The sequence below is a fragment of the Oscarella lobularis genome, chromosome 20 (assembly GCF_947507565.1).
Source record: "Oscarella lobularis chromosome 20, ooOscLobu1.1, whole genome shotgun sequence".
NCBI lineage: Eukaryota > Metazoa > Porifera > Homoscleromorpha > Homosclerophorida > Oscarellidae > Oscarella > Oscarella lobularis.
Genome location: NC_089194.1, coordinates 1,580,779 through 1,597,023, shown reverse-complemented (window position 1 = coordinate 1,597,023; position 16,245 = coordinate 1,580,779). Strand labels below are relative to the sequence as shown.

The following is a 16,245-nucleotide window of genomic DNA, read 5'->3' as shown; positions in this document are numbered from 1 at the left end:
TCGTACGTCGTTATCGCATGGATCGAATGGACGCGAACGAGGCTCTCTCGAGCCTCGCGATACGTTGGGAGCGATTGCTCTTCAGCCTAGAGGTAGGCTGCCTCCTATAGGTCGATTGCTCATGTCGTTTTTCGATCTCACGCGAGCGCAGAAGGCGGCGAAAACACTAGCAGCGTTCAAGGATTGCGATGGAGACCTCTCGTCGTCGTCGCTGCCGTCGATTCGCGACTTCGGATCGTCTCTACTCTCGCCGAGAGTCGTCCAACACAAGAACTCGCTCGTTCGACTCGTCGCCGCCGTCTGCGCCGTCGAATTGTGTCGCGTTTTCGGCAGCAAAGTCGTTTTTCTGCCTCTCGAGACGCGACAGGTGAGCCGAAACGAACGAGGAAGGAGAAAAAAACGTTCATCGCGTGTGCAGACGCTCGTCCGTCTTTTCATTGGTCAGCTCGACTTCCGTGAGACGACGCGCGACGAAGGAAGTGTCATCTATCGTCGACGTCTGTGGGAGGCAAGTCAATCAATTGTTATTAATTATTTAATTGAATTATGTTTTATTATTAGTTACTCGCTCGGAGCGGTGCCATGGCAATTTGTTCGTCGCATGGAGAGCAGTTGCTCACAGCTGTTTTCGACTGCGCGGGGTAAATCCCCCCATTACGTTTTCGTATATCTTCAAATGTTTCATTTTCAGATATCTGAACCAATCACCGAGCCTCGCCAATGCGGCCGTGAAAATCGTGATTGATTTCGTAAAAGAAGTACGTCCAATTTCAACGGGTTTCTTTGAGTCGCTGGCCAGACCTCTGACTCTGGGCGAAGAGGTGCACAAGATGCTCTTCTTATATTCTTATGTTGATGCGTGATTTTTGAAGGCAAATCCCGACGCTGAGAACATGTGTCGGCGTCTGTTGACAGAGGGATTGGGCAACTTTCGTTTGCTGCTTCGAATGGTAGACTAGAAAATATTTGGAGCAATGAAATTCATCCCGAGTTTTAGTACTATGGAAGGCAAGACGTCGATGAGGACGACTTGAGGACTATGAATAAAGTCGTCTTACGCCTTTTCCGTTCGTCGCCCGAACTCTTTGAATCGATGAATTCCTTGTTTTCTTCCAAGCTCAAAGTAAACAACGAAAAAGAAGCCAAACCCAACCCTACAACGAGCTTCTTCCTTGCAGAGCGAAATTTTGCTTGAAAGAAAATTGGCTGTCAAGCTATACGTTCGACTAATTGCTGAAAAGGAATCGACAATTGGAGAAGAAAATAAGGATGACATCTGGACGAGAGTCTTAGAACGGTGCCTTGCCCTCTGAATTTGAATCTGTGACGTTTGAGAGTCTCTTATGTGCACACACAGATTCTTGGACATTGATCCTGACGTGAGAGGGATGTGCGCCAAATATTCCAAGTACTTCTTGGTGTATCATCCCCAACTTCGAGCTGACACGGAAGGTGCTAACTTTAATACCAGACTCACTATTAAATAATTTTTATTTCTAGCGCAACTTCGTTATCTTATAAATGATCAGCTTGTTGGAGTGCGTCGAATCGTTGTCGAGTCGATTATCAGTGCTCTCAACGAAGATTTCTATTCCATTTCCGATATGGTTAATCAGTGGACGTCACGATTAAAAAGAATTCATTATTTCTTATATGTATAGCTTTTGGAGAAGGTTACGAAGAAGATTATGATGGACTTTAGTGTGCGAAATTTAATGTATCTCTTAGCTTCTACTTCGACGTGTTTCTCTTAGTATACCATTTGCCAGACGGCGTCCGAAGGACTTGTTCGACTTCTTGGTGCCGTTATGACGAGGCCTGTCTTAAATGCATTGAATTCTTAATCTTTCGAGATCTCGACTTCATTTTAGTGTTTGCGCCCAAGACGACGTTTATCGAAAGACCGATCTTGATCGAATGGGAGGCATACTCTCCCCTTTCATGCGTCGCTTCATGGTCAATAATCCTCAGCAGAAGTTAGTCATTTTAATCAGTTCTTTGCTAATATTTAGTGTTTATGGGTGGGGGGAGGTATGATATTGTTCGTCTTTTTTGCAAATTCATTTTGGGAGACAACGCACTAAGCGCCGCTGAAACGGCACAACGACTCGTTTTCGTCGTCGAATACCTGAACGGGGGCGACGATATTTCGTATGCATTATATCTGCTCGTTGTTTTCACCTTCCGCGGAAATTCAAGTCTCTTTGTGTAGAGCCTTTCAGCGAATGATCTCCGACATTGCTAGGTTAATTTTCTCAAATAATAATCATAATCTATATATGTATATATATAGTTGGGGTCGCAGTCTTTTGGACATGTGTCTCCAAGCGGTTAGTGGCACTCCAAAAAATTAATCAATTTGAATATCTTATTATAGGATGACGAGCAAGACATTTCTCTTGAACGCGTAGCCTATCACAAGTTCTCCAGTATATACGAGTTTTGGTGCTAAGCAGCTGTTTCAAGTCTATTCCCATAGGCGTGCTATATCATTCCCACGCTGAAAAGCACTTTTCAGTGTTTTGGCAACGACTTGAAGAAGACGAGTCGGTCCGGGAAAGCGTGAAAGGGGCTTTGACGTCGTCGTCGTCAACTGTTGTGACGAAGGCCATAGTTGGGAGAAGATTAAGAGAAATTTAAAAAATAGGCAATTTCTTTATATAGGATACCGTCGTTGAAGAATTCGATCGTAGCGTCGCTAAGACGGTCAGAGTCCTGCTGATACGTTGCTGCTCGAGAATAATCGACGCCGAATCGGCGAGCTTATTTTTCGAGAAAGTGAGCCTTCTCATTGACATTGAGAGCGATATCTCAGCCACAGCGATGAAACTTCTAACCGTAGAACAAAGAGCACAATTATTTCGCATTCGTAATTTGACATTTTAGGTATTTGTCGAGCACTTTCCTTCGTATTTTACTACAGTCGAAGTCGCTCAAGATCTTCCTCAATTGATTGAGCACGACAACGAGCTAATAAGTAATGGGACGAGTTTTTAATTGAGCTCAATGCTGAATTCTCTTTATAGGCTCATTGGCCCTGAAAATGATTCGTCGTCTTTGCAGAGGAACGGAGCTAAGCAGGTATATATATGCAAAGAGAACTTAATTCAAACTATTTGGTGTTTCAAGCGATGTCTCGCATACGGCGACGAAACTGATTCTCTCTGGATCGCCTCGTCAAGCGAAGGAGTCAATCTGTCTCATTTCGCAAGGGCAAGTCTGCTCAGAATCGCACGATATTATTAGGCAAATTCTTCCGGTTGGCACGTGCACTCTTGTCCTACTTTTTTGGTCTTATATTGCACGTATCGCGTAGTCTCTCTTGACTAAGCTGCAGACGAGCGACGACGAAGAACTGAGGAGTGCCCTGAAGGCTCTGCGTCACATCGCAGAACTATTCCCGGGAGATATGTCAGAAGAACAACGAGACACAATAGTACATTTTGTTATAGACTTGATGAAGAGTGAACAGGTAGGTACCCATCTCACTGACCGACACATCCTTTGCAACTAAGTCTGTGTTCAAAGAGCGCAGGAGAAAGCGATTTCGAATGGCGCCAAAAAGACGAACTTTCGCATAAAACAAGAGCAAAGGTTTGTACAAGTCTACAGACTATTAGAAGATTCAAAAGTTCAATCAAAAATGAGATTCTTATATTGCATTTTTGTCCTTTTAAATTTTTTGTAGATGACGGGTTTGAAGTTTCTTTCTTATTGCGTGTTTTCTGAGGGCGAGATAACGGATTTGGTCAGAGTTGTGGGGACATGCTTAGAGGAAGTGGCAACAACAAACAACGTCTGTTCCCAGTAAACCAGTTCAGCTAGTAAATGAAACGTTAATAAGTTGTTTTCATCTGTGCAGGAGCGCTGATCGAGCTTGGCTTCAATTGCGCTCCTGCCTTGCAGTTTTGCACCTCTGCTCTACGGAGGACATGCGCTTTTCCGACTGGTGCTATCCTCTTTATGCATACAGAACTATTGGAAATATTTTTCTTGTATTCATTCATTTCGTTGCACTCCCTCTCCTTACTGTTTCTCTTCACCTAGAATGAATACGCTTCGGTCAAGTACGAGTTTCTGTTCAAATTTTTTCCGGCACTTATGCAGGGCATGACGAGACCGTGGTTCACGTCTTTCTTTGTTCTATTTGGAATAGAAAGGAACGAGAAGTTGAAAATCAATGTTCGTCGCATGGGCATGTCTTCACAAAAATTAAATTTTTTGTTCTTAATTAGGCAGCGGAGAGATTCGCTTGTTTGGTCAAGGAATGGAGTTACAAGTCTACGCAGGAACTGCTAAGAGGCAATCCGGGTAAGCGCTATTAATCGATCGTCAAGGTGATAGATAAGGTTTCTTCTCGCTTGCAGGAATAAAGGTTCTTGCTTATCCAGAATACTCCGTACCAGCAGCGGTTCACTTCTTAGCCCACTCCGAGATCTATGGGGAGGAAACGACGTCCCTTCAGTGCATACGAGAGTTTGCCCCAGAATAAAAAATATTTATTTGTTTATTTACCTGTTTCTCCGTAGCTGTCTGTGGTTTTACTTAGAACCCTTTGTGGATCAGAAACTCCACGTTCAATTTATTCTAAACTTACTGAAGGCGATTCCTTCAGTGGAAGATGCAACGGTGCCGGTTGGAAACGAAGTGGAACAAGACGAAGCAGACAGGGTTGGTTTTAATTTAAAACAGATTATTTATGTGTTAACGACGTGGTCTTTTTTTCAGCGTCTTTGCATTGTAGCGGAAATCGGTATGAACATTCTCAGAAAGAAGGTCACGTAAACGGAATTTGATGATATCAAATTAAATTTTTTTATTTAGGCTACATTTGAAACGGATGAATTCGCCGGAAATCCGTGGTTGCATGCTTCGCTCTTCAGGACGAGGCGAAAGGAGCGAAAGGCAATTCAAGCGCAGGTCGGAAGTTCTCCTGCAGGCATTTTCTCGATTTATCGCGCGTATGCATTCGATAGGAATATCTGAAGTCGATTCTGGTTAGAATCAACGCTCTATTTTCAGAAAAAGTAAGCAAGCCCTAGTTCCACTGCATGAACGTTGTTTTCTCTATATAGGGACAAAGACGGCGTCGTCTGGCGGCGAAAGCACCAAAAACAAAGAAAGCGAAAACGAAGGGCGAAGTGTCATCCGCCAAGTGAACTCCGAATCACGTTGCGTTTCTAATCATAGTTGCGTTGTTCTTTAATTGTTCTCATACGTAGTACGTTCTAGTAGTGTAGACGCATATTAGATCACGCACAGGGCAGCAGGGGAAACTCCGTCCCGCCGTCTCGCCGGGGGACGGAGTCTCCACACGTGCATGCACGCGCGGCGTTACGCGACTCTAGCGCGCTGGAGTTCGAGTTGACGCCACGCTTTTCGTAGATAGGGCACGGAGAGGCAAAAGTAGGGGAAGCCATGCGCAAATTTTATTCAATAAAATCCCGGATGTAAAAATTCAAGCAAATTGTCTCTTCTTCAATGCGAGTGCTCCCTCCCCTCTCCCACCCCCTCCTCACCCCCTCCTCCTCCCCCAAATGGGAGAGAAGAATGTGTGCCTGCAGTACTGCATACAGGCACATTTGCTGTAGGCGTCGTTCTCCCAAAGAGACTACCGAGAATGGTATAGCCTCAGGCGAGAGATGCACGCCGTGAGGGTGGGCAGTTTTTCTGCTCGGGGCCGCACAACCGCTTCAGCAGTTGATGTAGGCCTGCCCAGGAGTCGGTGGCCTTTTAGACGTTCGGCCTCATACCACGGGGAGGCGTACAAGCAGTTTAGGTGATCGCATCTTATAATTAAGCTGCAGATCACCGCAGTTCTGGACCGAACCCGTCATGCTGAGGACGTTGGGACCGCGGTCAACCTCTTCGTCTCCTTCTTCTTCTATTTCATGGGGGCCCCCTGTTTTATTTGAACAAATGCACAACACACAATCGTATTCGTCATTTATAAAGCGAAGAATCACTGACCAGACCTCGAAACAAGCGGTAAACCCTCGCATAGGCGCACGAAGGTCAACTGGCACGTGCAGAGGAAATAAAGGGGCCTCTCTTCGCGAAAGAGCTTTCCCGAGCTCATTTCGCGGTTCTGATGAGATCGTGTGCAGTGCCTAAAGAACGTTCGAAGCACGCACGATCGATACGCACAGCCAAAGAGAAGGAAACCTCGAGGAGGCCCCCTTCGAGCGCTTTGCACGTTGTTCGGCAGAAAATCGATTCTGCTTACCCGCTTAGCTACGGAAACCGTCTCGCTGACTGAATTCCTGCAGTAGAACGTTCGTTTGAACATGAATGGGTACGCACATGCGCAGATGGCTCTAAACACACACAAAATACTTAAAATTGCACTCTCTCTTAATTAAAGTGAATCACAAACAAGGCCCGTAATCATTTTACTGCGACCAAAGGGGGCACTACTAAAAATTCTTACTCCTAATCTTAAAAACAATCCAAGCTCACTAGTCACAAACAAAAGGACGAAAAAAAACACTACAATAATAACCTTCAACCTCCCCCCTCATTTATCCGAATCAGACGGCAACGCGTACGGCGGCGGCTTACGATAGGCCGGCACAGGCCGTTTCGCCTCCCGACTCTTCCTACCTCCACCCGACGACCCCTTGACCGGCGGCGGAAGCGGCTGACGATGAGACGACGAAGACGATCCCGCATTTTCGTCACCCGATCTCGAACTTATTTCGTCTCCGCCTTCCTCGCCGCTATCGATTCGCTGTCGCGCTGCGCCGCCGGCACCGAACGGCGGCGGCGAAACGGATTTTTCAACAATTCGCGCCGGCTGCCCGTCGATCTGATCCCCGGCGGCTTCGTTCTCCAAGACGACGGGCCGCCGATCCAAGTACGTCCGACGTTCGGGCGACGATTCGATGTCGCGATGCGTGCGTCGACGCGTTCGATAGAGAATAAAGACGGTCAAGCCGACGAGCAATAAAACGGCGGCGATGACGACAGCCGGTACGACGTAATTGATGTAGGACTCCTCTTCGGACATTGCGTTTGGATCGACTCCTTCGTTGAGGCCGCCTATCGTCGCGGCTTCGACGATCGGCGCAGCCGTCGGTCCACCGAATCCTTGACACGCACCCTTCAATATTAGTCCTAGATTATCTTTTACTTCCGGTTTAAAGCCGATGAGTTGTCGCTCGAAATCCGGCTGTACGGCCGTGTCGCTGAACATGCTGTTATAGACGTCGATGACGGTTTGACAATGGGCTCGTTCGGTGATATTCGTCATGAACCAGGTCAGTACTAAACTGCCCGCGGTTATCGATGTCACTTGCATGACGCTTGGATCGACGTTCGTAAACGTCGTCACGTCGCGTATGAGTTGAAGTTTCAACTGCGTGTCCGAATTGATCGTGTTGAAGTTGTCGACGTTGAACGACTGAGATATTTCATTCGTCGTCGACGAGAAGATCGGAAGCGTTACGAGGACTTCGAACGTCATTAGAGCGAAGGCGCCTTGACTGTCCGTGGCCATGAGAAGAAAAACGTTGCGACCGAGATCGCCGAATGTCGGGAAGATGATGAGTTCCTGCGACGCCTTATCCAATTGAATCCAAAAATCGGGCGTCGGTTCAACGTTGTCCAGCGTGAGAAGAGTCAGCGTCAATTCGCCCGTATCGCCGTCCTGGACGTCGTAGAACGTGTCGTCGGGGATTTGAAAGAAGAGTGGTTGGAGCACGCGAGCTGTTATGCGCTGAATTTGATTCAAGACGAAGGGAGCCGTATTGGGACCGGGCGTCGGCGTCGGCGGCGGCGGCGTCGTCGGAGACGGCGCTGGTGTGGGAGTCGACGAAGAGGGCGGAACAGACGACGAAATCGACGTCGCGCTCGGCGACGGAGTCGCAGAGAAAACGGGGGTAATCGTCGACGAAATATTCGGTGTCGGGCTGGCGAACGTCGTGCTAGTGAAATTCAAAATTGACGACGATGACACAGCGCTCGGTGTCGGACTGACGAATGCTGTGCTCGTGAAATTCAACGCGGGAGTCGCAGATACATTCGGAGTCGGACTGACAAAAGTTGTGCTGGTGAAATTCAAAACTGGAGTCGCAGAAGTCGAACTCACGAAGGACGTGCTCGTGAAATTCACAATTGGAGTTGACGAAACGTTCGGAGTTGGACTTACAAACGCCTCCGTGCGCGTAAAATTCAAAATGGGAGTTGACGAAATATTTGGCGTCGGACTCACAAAGGAAAATCGAGTTGACGAGATATTCGCTGTTGAACTCACGAACGCCTCCGTGCTCGTAAAATTCAAAAATTGAGTTGACGAGATATTCGGTGTCGGACTTACGAACGCCTCCGTTCTCGTGAAATTCAATATTGGAGTCGATGTAAAAGACGACGTGCTCGTAAAATTCAAAAATTGAGTCGACGAAACGTTCGGTGTCGCCGTGCTCGTGAAATTCAAAATCACCGGCGTCGACGTCAGATTTAGCACCGGCGTCGTCGTCGTCGCGTTGACGAGAACCGACGTCGGTGTCGGCGGAATCGACGTTGACGACGCGAATACAGTCGAATTGACGGCGAAAATCGACGTGACGTTCGTCGACGAGACAACTACAATGGAAGTCGTCGAAATGGCCGTTGGAATTGAAGTGAAATTCGACGATACGGAAAACACTGTCGACGTGGCGAACACCGAAGTCGAATTGAAAACGATTGACGAGGTCAAATTCACCGGAGCGAAATCCCTAGACGACGTGGGGACTACAGAGGTCGAATTGAATTGGACGAAAGGAGTAGAAGTGGCGAAGAAACTCGACGTTGAATTAAGAAAAGGAGCGGAACTCGCAAAAGAAACCGCTGACGTTGGCGAGAAGACTGCCGTGGAATTCGACGCGGCAAATATCGACGACGTGACGTTGACGTCGACGGGAGGAGTCGACGTAGAGGCGACGAATGACGACGAAACGATCGGAGTCGCCGTCACCGAAGTGACGACGAAAAACGACGACGACGAAACATTCGCAATCGACGTAAGCGACGTTGCGCTGAAAACGGTCGCTAAGGAAACGCTGGGAGTCGACGAAAACGGAATGAACGTCGACGAGATCAGTGACGTCGCAGTTGGTACGACGCTGGTCGTCAGTGACGTCAAAATTTTCACTGATGACGTCACATTTTGAACAGCACTGCTGAAAGAAGGAGGAAGAATGCTGGTCGTCGTGAAAACGGAACTGAAATTCGCCCTGGTAAACGCTGACGTCTCAATTGGCGTTGAGGAAAATGCCAATGAGGTGGACGGAGAGAAGAGACTCGTCGTTTCGATCACACCCACGAAAGACGTCGTAACGCTCGTCTGAGAGACGAATGACGACGACACCGGCGTCGACGCGAGAGAGGAAATCGTGGAAACGGATACAGACGTTGCAAGAGACGACACCGGAGTGGACAGAGGCGTCGGAGTCAAAAACGACGACGATGCGACGACCGGCGACGAACTGAACGTCCCTGACGAAAACACTAGCGAAGACGACGAAACGACCGGCGGAAAAAACGTCGTCGGTACGAAGGACGATCGCGCTATCGACGGAAAGACTGACGTCGATGAAAATTGCGTCGTGAAGAACGGAGAGGAGGCGGTCGAGGAGGAGACGAAAGGCGTAGTCGTCGTTCGCCTTCTCGACGTGAACGTGCGCAATCGGGACGACGACGTCGGCACGCTTCGCGACAGGAACGAAGTGGAGAGCGTCGGCGAGACCGTCGGCGTTGCGCTCGCAATCGAGGACGAAAATAGCGACGTTTCCGACGAAGAGACGAAGAAGACGGAGGACGAAGCTGACGTCGATTGAAGTAACGTCGGTTCGGGAATCGCCGTCGTCGCCACCGAGGCCGTCGTGTCGGACGGCGGAGCCAAGGAAACGGAAAAGAAAGGCGACGTCGTTGTGAAAATCGACGTTGAAAAAACTGTCTCTTCTGACGTCGGTGCGACGACGGACGTCGAGGTCAACTGGGTCGTTGGGGTGACGGAGAAAATCGTCGTCGGAGTTGCTTGAAGCGACGAGCTGCTTACCGATGAAGACAGCGACGAAACGATCGACGTTGGAAGTGGGGTTCCGGCGACAAACGACGTAATGATGACATTGTCAATGGGAGAGATCGTTGACGTAATGACAGAAGACGACGGAACGGCGAAAAGGGTCGATGTAGAAGCCAGCTGAGACGACGAGAAAGATGGAGACACAAAGAGCGACGTTGACGTCGACGAAAATAAAGACGAAGTCGCGACTGAAACGAACGTCGAACTGGGAACAGCAGCAGAAGAAGAGAGAAAAGACGAACTGGCAACCGAAACGAGTGTCGTTGAACTCGGAACAGAAGAAAAGATAAAAGACGACGAGCTGGAGACGAAAGACGAACTGGAGACGGAAGCAAACGTCGAACTTGGAATAGAAGAAGAGACGGAAAACGCCGACGTTGCCGTAGACGACGCGATCCTCGACGAGAAGAAAGAAGCCGAAGTCGACGGCACTGGAGTCGTAAACACAATCGACGTCGTCGTTCGATCGACGGACGACGTCGGCAGCGACACCGTCGTAGTAGGCGTGAAAAACGGCACCGACGACGGAGAGACGCCGACCGTCACCGTGAGAACCGATCGCGTTACCGGTAGCGAAATCGTCGTGACGTCCGGAGAAAAGTCAATTGACAAGGACGAGCTCGTTGCTACGGAAGGAGAAGGTACGAGGCTGCGGCTCGACGAAACGACGGCCGTACTCGACGAAACGACGGCCGTACTCGACGAAACGACGGCCGTACTCGACGAAACGACGGCCGTACTCGACGAAACGACGGCCGCACTCGATGAAACAACAGCCGTACTCGACGAAACGACGGCCGTACTCGACGAAACGACGGCCGTACTCGACGGAGAAACTATCAGAGTGCTGCTCGTGAGAATTGAAGTCGTCAAGACACTGGTAACCGTCGGTAGCGACCTCGTGATCGACGGAGTGGGAAACGGCGTCGCTGCAAACGGGCTGGTGACCGCAAATCGACTCGTTGCTATTGAAGTCTGCGTTGGGAATAGGGACGTTGATACTGACACTGAACTGCTAGAAAACAAAGACGTTGTCGTCAAGGCGCTAGACGATGATACAGGGCTTGAGGCTAAAGACGTCGCTACCGTCGATGAAGACGTTAAAAGCGAAGTGAATGATGTTACGCTGGCTTGCGCTGTCGAGAAAGTCAGCGTTGTTTGTGGTAGAGTCGGAACGACTATCGTTGGTGTGAAGGTGGGCGTTCGGAATACGCTGGAGAACGTCGGACTTGTCGTCAAGGCGCTAGACGATGATACAGGGCTTGAGGCTACCGTCAATGAAGAAGTTAAAAGCGAAGTGAATGATGATGTTACGCTGGCTTGCGTTGTCGAGAAAGTCAGCGTTGTTTGTGGTAGAGTCGGCACGACTATCGTTGGTGTGAAGGTGGGCGTTCGGAATACGCTGGAGAACGTCGGACTTGGAGGAATAATAGGCGTCGTCTGAACAGGCGAGCTCGACGGAACGCGGCTAATAGACGATGTTACTGAGAAAATCGCGGAGCTTCGACGAGGCGGAGCAGCGCTTGAGAGCGAAGTCGTCGCAGCAGTTGAAGTCAGTTGAACAGATGAGCTCGAAATCACAGGAGAGCTTGGAATTGGAGTAGATGAGACCGAGCTTGAGACGACAATAGACGTCGACGTTACTTGAGAAGAGCTCCGAATTGGCGTAGACGAGATCACAGTGGAACTTGCAGACACCGACGTTGACGACACTTGAATTGAAGAGCTCGGAATTGGAGTAGAAAGAAAGACGGACGATACCGTTGAGCTTGATATCACAGACGTTGACGACACTTGAATTGAAGAGCTCGGAATTGGAGTAGAAAGAAAGACGGACGATACCGTTGAGCTTGATATCACAGACGTCGACGACACTTGAATTGAAGAGCTCGGAATTGGAGTAGAAAGAAAGACGGACGATACCGTTGAGCTTGATATCACAGACGTCGACGACACTTGAATTGAAGAGCTCGGAATTGGAGTAGAAAGAAAGACGGACGATACCGTTGAGCTTGATATCACAGACGTCGACGACACTTGAATAGATGAGGTTGGAATTGGAGTAGAGGAGAGCGCAGTAGACACAGAAGATGGCGATACTGAAAGAGAGAAAGACGACACTGTTGAGACCACAGAAGTAGACGATGCCTTGATCGTAGAACTCGGAATTGGAGTAGAGGAAACCACAGTAGAACTCAAGGACACCGAAGTTGACGATACTTGAACAGACGAGCTCAGAATCAGAGTAGAAAGAGAAGAAACCGTTGAGCTTGAAAACACAGAAGTAGACGATGCCTTGATTGAAGAGCTCGGAAACGGAGTAGAGGAACTCAACGATATAGACGAAAATGAAGATAAAGGTGAACTTGAGACCACAGAAGTAGACGATGCCTTGATAGAAGAAGTCAGAATAGGAGTAGAAGAGACCACAGTAGAGCTCAATGACACAGAAGTCGACGATACTTGAACAGACGAACTCGGACTTGAAAGAAAGCTTGTGGACACCGAAGAGCTTGGAATCACGACTGAACTCGACGTGAATACGGCACTAGACGATATCAAAGTCGTCTTCGAAAACGACGGGATGGTGACGACTCCCGGAGAGCTCCTTATCACCGAGGAAAAGCTTGATGGCACTGGGGTCAAAATCGGAGTAGAAAAGGTTCGTATAAATGTCGGTTGAACGGGACTGGATCGAACTGTCGACGTGATTTGAGGCGTAGGCACCCGGAAACCGACGCTGCTGGAGCTTGGCAAAGGGGAGCTGAAAGCACTTGAAACAACGGAAGTGCTTGGCGTTCTTGAGATAAATGATGACGTCGGACTGCTTGTCAAAACAAAGGAAGAAGCCGCACTACTGGAGAATACTGGTGACGACGAGAAGACGGGCGTTTGTGATGTAAAAACGGAGGACGACTGTAGAGATGTCGCTATAGGCGGAAGGCTGGGAATCACACTCGAGGTTTGTAGTGAAAACGAGCTCCTTGTCGATGTTGATACAGGAGGGAAAACACTTGACGTCGTTAGCACGGAGCTCGACAAAGTGAGCTGGGTTGAGACGGAACTTGATTCTGGTGCAGGGGGCGTAGAAGACGGGAAGAGAGTCGTCGTTTGAATTGGCGACACGGAGACTGTCGATAAAACCGTGGGAGTAAGTACTGGCGTCAACGTTGGAGTTGCTTGTGAAGCAAACGAAGAGACGAGACTGATAGCCAAGGTTGTCGTCGTAGCAACGGAAGAAGCAGAAGAAGAAGAAGAAGAAGGCTGAACTGACGTCACAACTGGAGTTGAAGAAGAAAATAGTCTGCTACTGCTGCTGGCAGCAATAGAAGATATCGTCGATACAGCGGGTGAAGAAAAAATAGAGCTGGTTCCCACACTGCTTGCTGTACTGGTTGCCAAGCTTGACACTGAACTGACACTAGTTGAAAAACTGGGCGTCGCACTGGTTGCCATGAGCGTTAGCACACTTGTTGGAGAACTAGTTAGCACGCTCGTTGAAACACTTGAAGTCTCCACACTGGTTATGACACTAGTCGTCACACTTGTTGCCAAGCTGAACGTTGAACTAGTCGCCACGCTGGTTGAAAAACTACTCGGCACGCTTCTCGAAACACTTGTAGTCGCCACACTGATTGATGTACTAGATACCAAGCTTGATACTGAACTAGTTAGCACCCTTGTTGAAGAACTGGGTATTGCATCGTCCCTCAAACTCGTCGACACACTTGTTGGAGCGCTAGTTGACAGACTGGTTATAACACTCGTCGTCACAAGAGACGGGACACTGGTAGGAACACTGCTTGTCGCCACGCTAGTTGCAAAGCTGGATATCACACTCGTAGGGACACTTGTCGGAGCCATAGTTATGGTTGGCACAGTCGTTGGCACTCCGACAGAAATACTAGATGACACACTGGTTAGTACGCTGGTCGCCACGGACGATACAACACTTGTAGACACACTGGTTGCCACGCTGGTAGGAACACTGCTTGTCAGACTACTGGCCACGCTAGTTACTGCACTGCTAGTAGCACTGCTTGCCACACTCGACGTTGCAATCAGTGTTGAGGAAGTAAGAACTGGGCTCGACAAAACAGTCGACGTAAAGACTTCCGCTTCCGTTGAGCTTATAACCGACGTCGTCGTCGGCGCAATTCTCGAAGTGATAGACGGCGTGGGTTGCTGCGTCGACGTCGCTTCAACGGATGACGACAAAACGGAAGTCGAGATTCCCCGCGTCGACGTCGCTCCAACCGACGACGTCAAAACGAGAGTCGACTGAATTGAAATTGACGAAACGGGAGTCGAGACTTCCTGCGTCGACGTCGCTTCAACTGAGGACGTCAAAACGGGAGTTGACTGAATGGAAATCGACGAAACGGGAGTCGAAACTCTCTGCGTTGACGTCGCCTCAACCGATGACGTCAAAACGGGAGTCGACTGAATCGAAATCGACGAAATGGGAGTCGCAACAGACAGCGTTGATGTCAGGACGACAGAACTTGATACATCCGGAGTCCTCGTAGCGATGGTAACGACGGAAGACGGAGTAGCAGTAAAAATCGTCGGAACGACGGTTGGAGTGAGAAAGGGTAAAGACGAAATCATCAAAGTCCTCGTCACACTTCCAGTCACTCCAACAGTGCCACTAGGAGACGGTGTCATCATAGCTTCCCTTCTCAATCTGCGTCCCCTTCCTTGTTCCATAGACAAAGATTGCCGAGATCGTCCCGGCCATGCCATTGATAAAACAAACGACGTTATTCCGGCATCCTGATTGGATAGTTTTTCTAGAAGAGGTCTGTAGTCGGTCATTGTTCTTGGTTGCCCGTGGCAACTGTCTATCCACCACACTTTGACCGCCGAGTCCTTGGACTTCGTCCCAGATAAATTAATTTCGACGTACTTCCAGTCATTAAATTTTCTCTCGCCGACATTGATGTCTTTCATGTCGACTTGAAAGGCGTTGGATACTAAATTAGCCAGCCAATAGCGTGCTTGCCCGTTCAAATCGCTCATCTGTCTCCCGCCAATTTCCACCGTTGCTAAGTGACACTGAGCCGACTCCGTGGGCATGGTGAAACTCGTTTCAAAAACCTCAATACTGAAGATATCCATAGCGGAATTCGACGCATCAGATTGATTAAAAATTCCCACAGAAACGACGACAATGTAATGAAGTCCAACGTCGTCGTTCTGCGGTACCCCGTAGAACGTTTGGCTCGACGAATCGAAGGCGAGCCAAGACGGAAGAGGATCACCGCCAACAGAAAACACCTGAGAAAATAAAAAAGATTACTTCGTGCTACCATCAATAATAAATTATTAGGAAGTGTATAAGCGTTGTGTCGTAGACACGTTGACATGTATCAAAGACTAGCAGGTTATCTGATTAGGAGGGTGCCTTTCCCCGGGTTTATTCGTCGCATCGAAGCGCCGTTTGGCGTTTCGAAAGGAAAATCGCTTTCCCTCTGCATAAAACACGCGGACGCGGACGCAATAGAAGAAACAAGGCGACACTCGTACAGATTCCCTATCTCGAGGGCGGAACTCTTGATGTCATAACAAGGAACGAAACGAAAAGGGAAAAATTCGCGGGGGCCCTTCGCTCTAGGCGATTCGCGTGACGCCTCACCTTGAATCGATCGACGTAGCCGTCGAACGCGTCGTCGGCGATCGCGTAAGCGAATGGCTTGCCGCTCCACGCCTTCGCGTCGTCCAATCCGCGTCGCACGCGAACGGTACCTTTGTCCCAGGCGAGACGACGCTGTAACGCGCCGTCGTTCGTCGAACTAGGTTCGTTCGGGTCGAACGGAACGCCCGGGACGGCGTCGACGCTCCAAAACGAGGCGACGACGAGGAGAAGAAGAAAAGAAAGATGGCTGCCGTCGTACGGCATTCGTCGTCGTCTTCTTCGGACTAATTCTGGATTGTACGGGAAGAGGGAGTGTCGAGAGGGGAGTCGAGGTGAATGGGACGAAAAAGGACGTACCAGCTGTCTGTCGAGATCCGCTTCGACGCCTCATGTCCGCCCTCCCTAGGATCTCGCTCCTTTATTCCGCTATTTGGCGTCCCTCTCGCTGGGATTCGCTCTGATCGGCAGCGTCGGGGGGAAAGAGAACGCGTGAAGACCTTTCCCACCACCGTCTACGAGTTTGAGGGGAGGAGAAGTGGAG

At 49.3% G+C, this 16,245-nt stretch overlaps 2 protein-coding genes across 2 annotated transcripts; one reads left to right on the top strand and one right to left on the bottom strand.

Annotated features, from left to right (window-relative positions):
* Positions 1-15: 15 nt before the first annotated feature.
* LOC136199200 (sister chromatid cohesion protein PDS5 homolog B-B-like) lies at positions 16-5,441 on the top strand. Its single transcript, XM_065989356.1, has 34 exons — positions 16-92; positions 152-367; positions 419-508; positions 562-641; positions 692-821; positions 873-950; positions 998-1,123; positions 1,179-1,297; positions 1,358-1,452; positions 1,501-1,607; positions 1,662-1,703; positions 1,755-1,816; positions 1,872-1,976; positions 2,032-2,151; positions 2,213-2,245; positions 2,294-2,330; positions 2,378-2,429; positions 2,480-2,613; positions 2,665-2,838; positions 2,887-2,977; positions 3,027-3,081; positions 3,130-3,259; positions 3,317-3,472; positions 3,529-3,594; positions 3,689-3,807; positions 3,863-3,995; positions 4,048-4,182; positions 4,236-4,311; positions 4,368-4,476; positions 4,530-4,671; positions 4,729-4,776; positions 4,825-4,920; positions 4,977-5,027; positions 5,076-5,441. Exons 1-34 carry the CDS (start codon positions 18-20, stop codon positions 5,157-5,159), a joined length of 3,366 nt encoding a protein of 1,121 aa, XP_065845428.1. The 5' UTR covers positions 16-17; the 3' UTR covers positions 5,160-5,441.
* An 892-nt stretch (positions 5,442-6,333) lies between these two features.
* LOC136199184 (uncharacterized) lies at positions 6,334-16,224 on the bottom strand. Its single transcript, XM_065989336.1, has 3 exons — positions 16,062-16,224; positions 15,705-15,994; positions 6,334-15,346 (listed from the first exon to the last, which is right to left on the bottom strand). The coding sequence occupies exons 1-3, from the start codon at positions 16,093-16,095 to the stop codon at positions 6,518-6,520; spliced, it is 9,153 nt and encodes a 3,050-aa protein (XP_065845408.1). The 5' UTR covers positions 16,096-16,224; the 3' UTR covers positions 6,334-6,517.
* Between the last annotated feature and the right edge of the window lie 21 nt (positions 16,225-16,245).

What these genes read in the sequence shown, in the direction of transcription:
- LOC136199200 (XM_065989356.1), top strand. Translation starts at nt 18, where the DNA reads ATGGATCGAATGGACGCGAACGAGGCTCTCTCGAGCCTCGCGATACGT. An exon ending in ATGATCTCCGACATTGCTAG is followed by an intron (nt 2,246 to 2,293) that starts GTTAATTTTCTC and finishes GTATATATATAG; the next exon opens with TTGGGGTCGCAGTCTTTTGG. An exon ending in CAGCGATGAAACTTCTAACC is followed by an intron (nt 2,839 to 2,886) that starts GTAGAACAAAGA and finishes TTGACATTTTAG; the next exon opens with GTATTTGTCGAGCACTTTCC.
- LOC136199184 (XM_065989336.1), bottom strand. Translation starts at nt 16,095, where the DNA reads ATGAGGCGTCGAAGCGGATCTCGACAGACAGCTG. An exon ending in CGGATCTCGACAGACAGCTG is followed by an intron (nt 15,995 to 16,061) that starts GTACGTCCTTTT and finishes CGTACAATCCAG; the next exon opens with AATTAGTCCGAAGAAGACGA. An exon ending in GCTACGTCGATCGATTCAAG is followed by an intron (nt 15,347 to 15,704) that starts GTGAGGCGTCAC and finishes TTATTTTCTCAG; the next exon opens with GTGTTTTCTGTTGGCGGTGA.